Source organism: Pinus tabuliformis, chromosome 3_2 (assembly GCF_031772625.1).
Source record: "Pinus tabuliformis cultivar Carrire ecotype Pingquan chromosome 3_2, CPIR1, whole genome shotgun sequence".
Taxonomy (NCBI): Eukaryota; Viridiplantae; Streptophyta; class Pinopsida; order Pinales; family Pinaceae; genus Pinus; species Pinus tabuliformis.
Window position 1 is genome coordinate 582,591,458 of NC_142302.1, and position 12,544 is coordinate 582,604,001.

General features: G+C 36.6%; 1 protein-coding gene across 2 annotated transcripts in view; it reads left to right on the forward strand.

Moving 5' to 3' along the window:
* LOC149181897 (proteasome subunit beta type-6-like) overlaps positions 1-6,220 on the forward strand; it is a 271,961-nt gene extending 265,741 nt beyond the window's left edge. Inside the window, exons 8-10 of one of the 2 annotated variants that reach the window (XM_089416714.1) lie at positions 5,243-5,317; positions 5,571-5,729; positions 5,933-6,220. In XM_089416714.1, coding sequence (XP_089272840.1) covers positions 5,243-5,317; positions 5,571-5,699 — 204 coding nt within the window. In that variant the 3' untranslated portion in view covers positions 5,700-5,729; positions 5,933-6,220. Of the gene's footprint in view, positions 1-5,242; positions 5,318-5,570 lie in introns of both variants that reach the window. The other variant, XM_089416713.1, reaches the window with a different exon arrangement.
* The last annotated feature ends 6,324 nt before the right edge of the window (positions 6,221-12,544 follow it).

Consider the following 12,544-nt stretch of genomic DNA (forward strand, 5'->3'; position numbering starts at 1 on the left):
TTTTTTAAACAGAAAAGTAAACAATAGTAATCTTACTTGGTTCTTAGATATTTACTTTTGTAACCCTCAACCGAGAAAACCAACAATGCCAACAATGTTTAGTGTCACACTTCTAGTCTTTAATCATCATTTAACTTAATTATTTACAATATAATATATAAAATTTTGTAGCATTTAGAACCCTAAACCATTTACCCATATTAGATTAGATTACAACATTAATTCCTAAACTTGAATTAATCACGGGCTAAGAAAGAGAAGAAGAAGAAGAAATTATTTTAACGTCCACGAGGCTAAAGATAGCCTATGGGACAGATTGCTTCTTCATCTGCTTGATGTATTCGGCCCTTTTTCTGTGAAGCTTTACAATAAATGCTCTCAGCTTCTCGACAAACCCCTCGCTAAATGATTATCCCAAGAGTTAGCTACCAGCATATCTGCATAATTTTCCCTGTTGTCTTTGAAGGCCCCACATTCTAAAATGAAATGTTTTTCTGTATCCACTTTTCCGGAAGAACAAAAAATGCATACCCTTTCCTCCTACACTTCCTTTGGCCTTTTCCAGCGCCCTGTTTCACAACAGAGTTGATGAGAATTAGTCCATAACTGAGCAATAAGAATTTTGGCTCTCCAAGAAATATTGGCCTCTATGTATGCTTTTGGTTGATGATTATGAGTGGGATTAAACACTTCAATATAGTAATTTTTCTTTCTTCCTAGCTCCTTATCCCAAGTACGTTTGTGAAACTTTTCCATAACAAAAGCTTTTATCTCTTCGCTGTTTATGGGACACACGTTCAAGCAAATACCCCATTTACTAAACCATTTGTTATTTTGCTGCATCCAAGTTTTTTTGCTCTTGCACAATCTCTCATTAAAGACAGCCTTAGGCCATCTACCCTCTTCCATTTGCTCAGTTTTTTTTAAATACCTTATGACTCGCACCATAGCAATTGCTTCAATAGGAGCAGTCCATGTTTCACTTAACAAGATATCATAAGGAACTGCACTTTTAATCTTAAATTTGTTTGTAATCAAACGCTTTTGAATTTTCTCAATTTGTCTCCACTGCATGTCGGAGGTACTGCTAGCGCACAGTTCACAACCATAGAGAATCATCGGAATCATTAGACGCCCAAAAAGAGTTTGAGTAGTCTTCCAGTCCAATAACTCTGCCTCTCTACACCTATTTTAAAAAGCATAAAATGCTTTCCAACCCCCCAAAGTTCTTTTCTTTCTACAACCATTCCAGCGTAGATTTTTGTTGAAATCAATCCCAAGGTATTTGTAATCTGCAACTTCTTCCAAAATGTTGCCTTCAAAGTAGAACTTATGTTGGTTATGTTTTCTTTTCTTAGAGAAGACCACTACTTTCGTTTTGCTGAGATTGACTTGCATCCCCACACTTATACAGAAATGCTCAAGGGATAGTAAGTGCTCTTGCAAACCAAGAGCCGATTTAGCAATCAGAATAAGGTCATCTGCATACAAAAGAAGCCTTATAACAAACTTGCACAAATAGATAACATCACCCCCTTGCAAATTTAACCACTCGTCAAGCTTGTTGATATATAAACCAAAAAGGGTAGAAGACAGTGGGCAACCTTGCTTGACCTCGATATCGCTTCTAAAACTTTCAGAAAGCGCTGCTGAAGTTCTAATTTTGACTTTCACATCTTCATACAGCCTATGCACAACTGCTCTCAAATGTTTAGGAACCCCAAGTTCCTCCATTCTCTGCCAATGTTTATCCCTAGGAACCGAGTCAAACGCTTTTCTGAAATCAACAAAGCAACAAAAAACTTCTTCCTTTTTCTCCCAAACTTTTTCAATGATGTGCCTTAAAGTTATGCAATGATCAATTGTGGAATGCTTAAGTCTAAACCCTGCTTGCCCTTTAGCACGCTTATCTCTTTCTTCTGCCCACTTGCTAATTTTGTTTTCTAGCATGCTTCCAAATAGCTTTGCAAACAAAGGGTTTATCATGATGGTCCTATAATTGGAGGGATTATTGACGTCATCGCTCTTGAAAAAAGGTATTGCCAGACTAGTTGACTAACCTGTGAGGAGCCCTTGTTGTATGATGTTGTTGAAGATTTTTGTAATGTGAGGTGCAAGAATCTTTGAGCCCCACTTTAGATATTTTGCTTGGAGTTCAGCGAAGTCTTTTGCTTTTCCAACATCCAACATCTTGATACCCATCTCTACCTCTTGTACCGTGAAGAGTTCAGTGTCAGTGTTGACCAAGGGGGAAGGGTCAACCTTGGGAACCTGCTCATAGAGTCGTCTTGCACAGTCAAACCAATTTAGAAGCTGTAATATTATTTCCAATTTGTATCTTTTTTGATTGGAACTCCTTCCAAAATAATTTGGGATTATTTTTCCCAAGGAAGATTAGTTCTTCTCTCCTTGAAACCATGAAATCAGCGTTTTTCTTGCTTAATAACTGCTTGTACGATTTGAGCTTTATGTTATCTTTGTTTGACTTTTTCCACATTCTCCTTGCCTTTTTTCATTCCTCGTCAAACCAAGCATTAACCGGAAATAATTTGTTTCAAACTTCTTAATTTTTGTTCTTTTGCACTTTGCAAGTGCACATTGAATTAAATGTATTAATTCATGACTATGAAGGCTGCGAATTGTAATTTTCTCCTTCTCAAAGAGCTTCTCTAGCGTCATTTTGAAGGTATTACAATTTTCTGGCGTCAAAAGAATTCTGCCCTGTGGGAGATTTTGTTGGACATGCTGAATTTTTGACTCTAATTGTTTTTTTCCAATCCAAGAGAAACATAAATAAATTAGCTTGTGATTTGATTTCAAATCCCACAGCTGATCTCGAACCAAAACTTCTTCTATTTTCTCACACAAACCATGCGAGCAAATTACATGATCTACCACACTTGCTCCATTATAAGTATTGCAAGTGAAATTACCGGACTTTGCCCATCTAGTCAAGCCATTACAAATGACTAAATGAAAGGCCCCACATAGAGTAAGCAACTGTTCACCAAAGAGATTGCAGCCATTGTCCTCTGAAATTCTTTCCCACAGATGACTACTTTCTTCTGTAAGCCAAATAGGATCACAATCATCTTTACAACAAAGAATGCTGGTTTGCTCACTTGCAGCCCTAGCATTGAAATCACCCACTAAAAAAACTGCCAAGACTATCATTTTTTTGTTTTTGCAGCCATTGTGACCACCTCCGATAGGGTGGTTCTGGCGGCTACCCTTGTGACCCCCTGCTAATACAAATCGCACGTGGGACTAGTGTCAATGTTATTTTAACCATATTCTAGTGTGCATGCTTGTATTTTCTCAAAACATATTTTCTGAATATCAATACATCAAGGCAGATCATACATCAGCTCAAAAGATGGACCGGAAAGGACAATATGGAATTCATGACTGAAGTAAAACCAACGACAATGCCTTGATAATAATGCTGTTTATATACTTTTAAGTATTAGTCCAAAATAAACCAATATTTAAAGGAATCCAGTGTAACTTTCAAATATCCGAGTTTTGTACGCGAATCCGACCGAGTTGATCTCATTAGAACTTGATCTTTGGTTTTATCTTGATAGATATTCGACCCCTAAATTGTAGATCTGAGTTTTGAATTCGAATCTTGAGGTTCAGAATTCATTGAACGCTTAAAAAAAAGTCGTTTAGGTTCGCTGAACATGAAAACCGAATCTTAGGTCAAACCTGAACGAATTCCAACTCATGTTCGTTCAGGTTCACTGAACATGAAGACCGAACCTCAAGTCAAACCTGAACGAATTCGAACTCCCAATATGAATTTCAACCCAAATTTTCCGAATTTTTTAGGAGGTTCGGTAAAATAATCACCAGTGTTTCGAGGTAAAAGTCGGCTGCACACATTCCTGCTGTGCCGCAGAGGATTACACTCTCATCCTGCTGCTTTAGCTTTTCATTCTTCGGTGCTCAAAGCTTGAACCCTCTTGACTGTAAGTTTGTAATGTTAGCGTGCCCGCTCCCACTCGATCTTTTAACCCTCGAGCCTTGTATCTTTACGTGACTGTGCAGTAATGTAATCGATTTGTGTGGAAGTGGAACCCTACTCGACGGACTGTGCGGGTGTGCGCTCTTTAGAGCAGCAAGCCTTGAATGATAGAATCGTTGAACCCTCTGCATCATATTGCCTATTTGCTACGACTATGGGCTTGGGTTTGGACTTGCTAACTGGGTTTTATCATGATTAAGTTGTTAATGCATGTAATCTAATTTATTCTGGCAGCTAGCTCTTGGGATAATTTATTTAGGGAGGGGTTTGTCAAAAATGTGGGAAATTTATTGAGAGGTTTCACAGAAAAAGGTTAAAAGGCTAAATATATATCAACTAGATGAAGATTGGCCAAATATATCAACAAGATAAACCAAATATAGCAACCAGATAAAGAAAAAGAAACAGAAAAAGACTAAAAGGCTAAATATATATCAACCAGATGAAGATTGGCCAAATATATCAACCAGATAAACCAAAAATAGCAACCAGATAAAGAAACAATCTGTCCCATAAACTATCTTTAACCTCATAAACATTAAAATATTATTTTTTCTTTCTTTCTTGTCTGTATATTATTTATTAACGAGTATTTTCACTGTTTAAGTTGATTTCTTAATGGCATGCATGTTTATTGATCTTGATTTCTTATTTCATTATATATAGATATTCTAACTTTACGGCGAACATATGAACCTCATGGGAAAATTTGAATTCGAGCTCGAACAGTAGACGAAAACTTGATTCTTCACTTTTTTCGATGTAAATATTGAGATGCATGAAAAACGAGCAGTTTCGTTGCAGAGTCACCTTCTGCGGCACCTTCTCAGTCAAGCAGGCCCTAATAGATCCTTAGGGCTTTCAGAGCACTCACTACAACAGAACATCAGATTCTTTAGGGCAGCATAATCAAAATATTTAGCGAAAAAGTTAAGATGGGATGATACTCAAAGCAAAAGTTCATTTTGACATAAATCTTGGTAGAAACAATCTAATCTGTATCTAGAACCCAGAATGAACAGCACTAATATATGCTCATTTTGTAGTTATAAATGATTGTCTGTGTAAGGTGTGTGTTATTTCCTTATGCATCTCCGTTCTTTTAACCGATGTTACAAACAAGGGGGTAGTTAGTCTAGTCGTTAAAATTTCAAATTTGCTTTTCTATTGACACATCTTCTAATGTGGAGATATCTGATATTGTTAATACAGGCTCTTGTTGTCAAGTGTGTTTCTCTGGCCATTGCCAGAGACGGAGCAAGTGGAGGGGTTGTGCGCACTGTTGTTGTGAGCACCTTGCGTCTTTTGTTTTTTTAATCCAATTTAATCATTTTTTCATTTTTTTTAAAGCTCTCCAATCCAATTCTATCATTTTTTCATTTTTTAAAGCTCTCTTTATTATTAGAAGTTTGTGGTGAACATATTTACTATTTAGTGTTACCATTACAGAATATGGTTTTGTCGAATGATGCAAGGCTCAAATTTAGCATGTAATTGTGATCGCAAAGTGTTGAATTATTTGAGAACTATGTTTCTACAGATAAACTCTGAAGGGGTGACAAGGAACTTTTATCCAGGAGACAAACTTCCTTTGTGGCATGAAGAATTGCCTCTGCGGAATTCACTACTGGAAGAAGCATCAAGCGAGGTCGAACCTATGCATGCTTAGAACATTGGCATGCTCTTTATGTATGACAACGTGTGTTTCGTCACAACTCTGATCTCTCAGAATGATATAAAACCCTTTGAATTGAACGTTATAAAACAAATGCATTTCATAATTAAAACGCTTATCATATGGGAAGTTTTTCCTGTTTATGAAATGTGGTTTTTATCAAAATATGCTGCTCAGATGCTAATGGGTGCTCATTTGTTTTGTGTGAGTAAATCTCATAACGGCAGTTCTGATCTCTACACAATTTCCTGGTGGCGTTAAATTGGAATTTATTGTTTGGTTTGAAGCAGGAAATGTTAGCTACAAACAGAGTGGGTTTATTCAGGGAATGTTGCTTAGAAATCGTAGTGGATCCTAATTTCATGAATCCTAGTACATGAAACATTGAAATTCACCGCACATTGACCTATAGTTGAATTGTAAGTAGAATGATTGCTATGAGAACACCGAGTTTCAGATCTGGTGGACACTATAATATGGTGCCAAGTAACAAATAAATTTAAATTTTGGAGCAACACATTCACATTTTGTGACCCAAGTAACAAATAATTTAACTTTGGAGGGCCACACACTTTCACTTGTAGTTGCCCAAGTGTCTGGGTTTTAGGTGATCTCATCACGGGTATCTTTTGTGGCAAAGCATGTTCTGCTACCTAATTGTTTTGTTACTTGTCACCTAAATATTTGCCCCAAGTGTCTGGGGTTTAGGTGATCTCATCACGGGTATCTTCTGTGGCAAAGCATGTTCTGCAACCTAATTATTTTGTTACCTTGTCACCTAAAATAGTTTTAGGTTTGGCAATATTATCTTGTTACCTATTCAGTTGTACAAGTTGGAACACTTTGGTAGAAGATATATTTTAATGTTTCTTCCATGAAAATTGAGGGATCTTGTTACTCAAATTAGAATGTTTTTTTTGGTTATGACGAATATTTTGAGAAATATATATGTTCTGGTCTTGGAAGACTACTTAAACACAACAATAAAGCTTTGTCATGTTATTTGTGAGAATTGTTGGTAAGATAACAACTGCTCTTCTCAACCGCTTGGTATACCAAATTAACTTTATAAAATACACGTTAAAAAGACTTATAATTTTCAAAAACTATTTTCCATTAATTAATATTAAACCCTCAATGCAAGGCTATAGCATACATTTTGACATATCACAGATTTTTAGAAACCATTGAGTTATTTATTTCTTCATGAATTAATCTTTCAAATCGTCAAGGCAGGGTTATAGGATATACTATATCGCAGATTATGGTTACTAAAATGGAGTTATTTATTTCCTTGCTAAATTTCATTTTTCATTTAGACTACTATCTCGAAGTGATTCTATCAACGCATAGTACAACCAGAGGGAATCTCAACCGAAGCTTTTTTTTATTTTATCAATGCATAATACAACCAGAGGGAATGTCACCCAAAGCTTCTTTTTCAGTTTATTAGCTTGCTTATTTTCTAGTTTATTAGCTTTATAATTTTGACGGTGGATCTTTGTAGCCTTTGACCCAAATTGTAGAATTTTTGTATAATTTAAATTGGAGAATTTTGGTATGTAATTGTTTATATTTGATGAAGTTTTGTTTGATTTATAAATTGATATTTTACATCCCATCTTATTATTATTATTTGTATAATTTTTTTCTTATTATTATTTGTATAATTTTTTTCTTATTGAGCAATGATTTTTTTTAAGTTTTGATTGTACATATAATCTTAAAATCTTTTGTTACAAGGTTAATTAATAAGAAGGTTCAAAACTATTATAACAATGTATTAATTAAGAAATTAATATGTCACTTGTAAGAATTGAACTTGGGTGGGAAAGATAACACACTCATGTCAACCACTGGAGTTAAATCCAATTAACTAAAACAATTATTAATACAACTAAATAGAATAATAATTTTAAAATCATTCACCAATTATATGAAAAAATAATTACTTTTAAATGTATATTATTGTATGCATTTGTCTCTCATTTGGATGTGCATTGTTACATTCCAACCTATTGTGCATTATTAAATGATATTTATAGTATGGTTGAAAAGAAACATTTATTAAAAACAGAAAAAAGTTTAGTGCAAAATAATATGATGGAGATTTTCTCATCCAATTGAAGATGGACAATTCTCATAATTGTTTCATACATGTAGATGTTTTCACTTTTTATTATTTTTTAAATAGAATTAAAAGTCAAGATGATGTTCAATTTTGTATCTTGAAGAGAAATGGATGGATGGACAATTCTTACCTTTTTTTACATAAATGCAAACTAAGATAAAGTTCATTTTTTCACATTATTTTTTAAAGTGAATAAGAGATATAAGATGATGATCTATTTTTTACACTAAAAAAAATTGAAAGAGTATATATAGATTTTTATTGCCAAAATTTCAATTCAAAAAAATTAATGATTTTTCTTCCATAAATACATATTGCAAGGAAACTTGTTAGGCACTTTCCCCTGATTTAGAGGATAACATGCAAGGTAAATTAGATTCCCTTAAAATACATATCATAGGTACACTTGTTAGGCACTTCCCCTCATTCGAAGCATGGTATGCAAGGAGCAACCAAGTTCAATTCCTACAAATAACAATATACTCATTAAGAGCTCAACATGTTATTTGTGGGAATTGAACTTGGTTGGGAAGGATAGTAATCATACTCATCACTACACAGTTACTTGCTTCACCTTTCTACACAAGAAGCCTTTGTCTTCTTTCATCTTTATTTTATTTTTTCATTTTCCATTTTTCAAAGCACTGTGCATAGGCACTTATTTATTTGATGAGGTAGAAGAGGAATCTCGACTTATTGAGAGTAGAAGAGGTTGCCCCTTCAGAAAATGGTGTTTAATATACCAATGACATACTTGTTAAGGTTTTCCCCCACCTCACTCTACTTGACTGAGTTAACAAGGGTTAACCAAATATAGAAAATCGATTAGAGTAAGTGGTACTAGTTAAAAGTGCAAGCATTGTGACTTCACCAAGACTCACTCTGAAAGGAACGTATTTTTCATCAAGGTATCATCAACTAAAAGAAACGCAAGATCTTCACAAAGATAGGGAATAGACAAATAATCAAATGTTGATAGTTGCACAAGTCATCTTGTATTTCACCCTGCTTGTCTCAAGAAGCCAAACACGGTTTCATGGGAAACTAATCTTACGGGTGCATAACAAGCAAACAAGCGAAGGACAAAAGTAAAATGAAGAAAAGAAAGTAAGCGAAAGAAAAACATGAAATCAAACACTACTTCTACTCCTAAGCCAAACAGTGAATGGGCCTACTCACGTGAAGTGATATTTCCAATGCAGCCACCAACACATTGGTTGGCCCATGTAGGTGAAGGCATGGTTAACCAAAAAGATATTTAGGCAGACTACCAAGCAAGAAAGACAAAGCAATGAAAACCAACACAATCAAAGTTTGAATGCGTTCAAGAAAAAGAAAAGAGTAAAAGAACATGACATGCACTCTATAGAGGTATCATGGTGTTATATCACATTGGGTGTAGACGACAAACACGTACACCCTTTCGATCTTGACAAACGAGCAAACGTGCAAAAAGAAGAAAACTTTTGTTTCGCAACATGACTTGCTATGTATGACTCCTCCAATGCATGAACGATACGATCGTCTGATTCTGGTGGAGGGTGTGAAAACTGTAGATCAGATTGGTTTTCAATGTGCACAGGAGAGTGATGAGCAGCCTGGGGTGATTCAACAGATTTATGATCGGAAGTGGAACTGACCTCAAAGCAAGAACTTGACATAACCATTAGCTCGAGTTGAAGTGCCTCGACAGCTTGAGGGATTTCCACTTCATCAAAAGGTGTATCATCAAAGACCAGTGGCTTAGAAATATCAACAATAAGTGAATCAGAATCATGATAAAATGAATGAGTAAAAAGATCACGACAACTACGATCAGAAAATTCAAGATGTGCATCAACATCCTCATGATCTGACGAATCATACAGAGGGTTTGACGAAAAACAAAAAAATTCACCCTTTGAATTTCCAGAAATGAAAGATGACAAATTGGATAGATTCGAAAAGAAATATTTGTCCTCTTCACAATCAAATGACGGAGTGACATCCTGTGTGTTTTGTGAATGATCGGAAGTAGAGCTATATGGGGATGAATTTTCATAAGAAAAATCCGAAATAGCAGAATCATAGAAGATGTCAGAATAGAGCAGATGAGGTGCGAACAGAAGGAGGTCATCCTTCACCGCAGGTTGTTCTTCAAATTCCCACACATACTCATAAAAAATGACAGTGCAGGTTGGCTGCTCAACATCAACTCCGTCGACAACTTGATCCTTGTGAACATCACATGTGGGATCCGAAACGGATGAACATAAGACACCGAAATCTGGAGGATCAAAGGAACCAAAGGACAGAGGTTGAGAAAATGAGATCATGTGACAACCATCAGGGTTGCAATCCAAATTTGCGTAGATATCTAGAGCAGGTGGGGTGGGAGGAGGTGACAGTTCAACAGATTGGTTCGCAACTTCTCCCACCTCGTCCTGCGGAGCTAGAGCTGTTTGATGAGAAGAGGACGGAGAGTCGCTCGTGACAACAACCTTGTCCTTCTTAGATTTGGAATCTCTAACACTGAGGTATGATGGGAGGGGTTCGAAACTCGTGGATTTTCAGATATGTGAAGAAGATACTGAAACCTTCCTTTGAGAAATATCCAATCAACTTCATCTTCAGGGAATTGAAAAGCAGGATTACAGAAGCGGTCCCAAAATTACACAATAGATTCATCAGGTGCTTTCCGTAACTCTCAGTCCCAAAATTACACGGCAGTTTATGAAACATTTAGTATTAGAGAGGGTTTCTTTGGGTATTTTTTGGAGATTGCAAGGATCTAGATCAGTGAGGCTGAAAATGTTAAAACCCTAATCATGGACGACGAATCTGTAAACGAACCTCGTGATCTTGTAGAGGTGAGGTTTTCGTGGCTCGAAGAACAAGTCATGCATTCAAACCGCAATGCCAACCTCCTCATGGCGGCCCTAAGCAATAAATTAGGGATATATGGAAAAGAAGGGGGTTCGAATGCAGAGGACAAATTAGAAGGGGGATAGTGTGATCGGGAAGACACAAATAACCAGCTGAAGATAAAACCTGGAAAAGATAAACCCAATTCGAGTGTCTTGAACCAGTCCTTGTTTAATGTGGAAGAAAAAGTCGTTATCAAGCCATACCACGGCGAGATCAATGCTCTGAGGCAGAACCACTAGTTGCAGCAACTGGAAGTTTATTTCAGTGTCCATTAGATCGAGGAAGGGAAAAAGATCTCATTTGCACAGCTGAACTTGGAGGGCCATGCATTTACTTGGTGGAGAGCCATACAAAAACCCTGAGGTTGGAGGGAGAACCTATAGTAACTAAGTGGGAGGATTTCAAAACCCTCATTAAGTCACAATTTTATCCCATTTCGTATGTCGAAGACCAGTGGATCCGGTGGCATTACTTCAAGCAAAATCTAAGCCAAAGCGTGCAGGAGTACACCATAGAATTCAGAAATATGGCTATAGTGTTGGGTATCTCTCTAAAGAACCCAGATGTACTCCTCAAGTATTTGGGGGGTTTGCACCGCCATCTACGTGAGAAAGTGATGTTGTTTAAGCCCAAAACATTGGACAAAGCTTATGTGCAAACACGATACCTTGAGAACATAGGCCTGAAAAGAGCACAATCAAGTGAATCGAAGAAAAAGGAGCAATGAGACACTTCTAAGGATGGGAAGAAGAAACAAAAAGGGGGAAAAGATAAAAAGACGGCAGCCATAGCACACCAGTGCAAAGATCTTATCAACCACTGCAACACTGATGGCCATACAGAGGAGAAGTGTTGGAAGTTGCATCTAGAGCTAAAGCCGAAGAACAAGAAGAAAAATAATAAGAAGAAGAATCTCATGGCCATTGATTTAAGAAACCAAGTTGAAAGAAGCTCAGACGTAGATGAGAAGATCATTTGTACATCAGTGCAGAAGGAGGTGAATCTGAGTAGCCTTTAGCAATAGGAAGAGAAAGAAATGACCAAACTCTTCCATGTAAAGATATAGGTCAAGAAGACGAAGATTGATGCTCTGTTTAACTCAGGATCGCAAGAAAATCTCATTGCAGCAAATCTAGTCAAGAAGTTGGGGCTGGAAGTTCGTGATCATCCAAACCCATAGCCACTGGAATGGGTACATAAGGATGTAGAGCTAAAGGTAACAAAACAGTGTAAAATTAGATTTGCTATTGGTGTTGATTTTATTGATGAAGTAGATATGGATGTAGTTTCCCTTTATGTATGTGGAGTCGTGTTTGGGATCCCATACATGTACATGAGTGATGCAATATTCATGAGGAGAGATAACTAGTACCGACTCATCAAGGATGGAAAATCATTCATCATCAACGCGCACAAAGCAAGTCGAAAATTTCACTGGGAAGTGCCAACCAAGCCAAGAAATTGATCAGTTCTAGCAAGAAGTATGTTTATTGTTTTTAAGAGAAAAATAATCTGTAGAGGAGTCAATAAGAGGAAAGGCATTCCTATAGGGGTGTACTAACAAACAAAAACAACAATTGGAGTTGTTATAGGCATACAAGGATGTGTTCCGAGAGCCTAAAGGGCTACCCCCTAAGAGAGAAGTGGAGCACGAGATCTAGCTATTACCAGACTCCCAATTTCCAAATATTGGGTTGTACAAGCAATATGTTATAGAAGCGAGGTGAAGAAACAATTGTAGCGGTTGTTGGAATAACGTGTCATTCAATCGAGCACATCACCATGTGGGTCACCCATCATC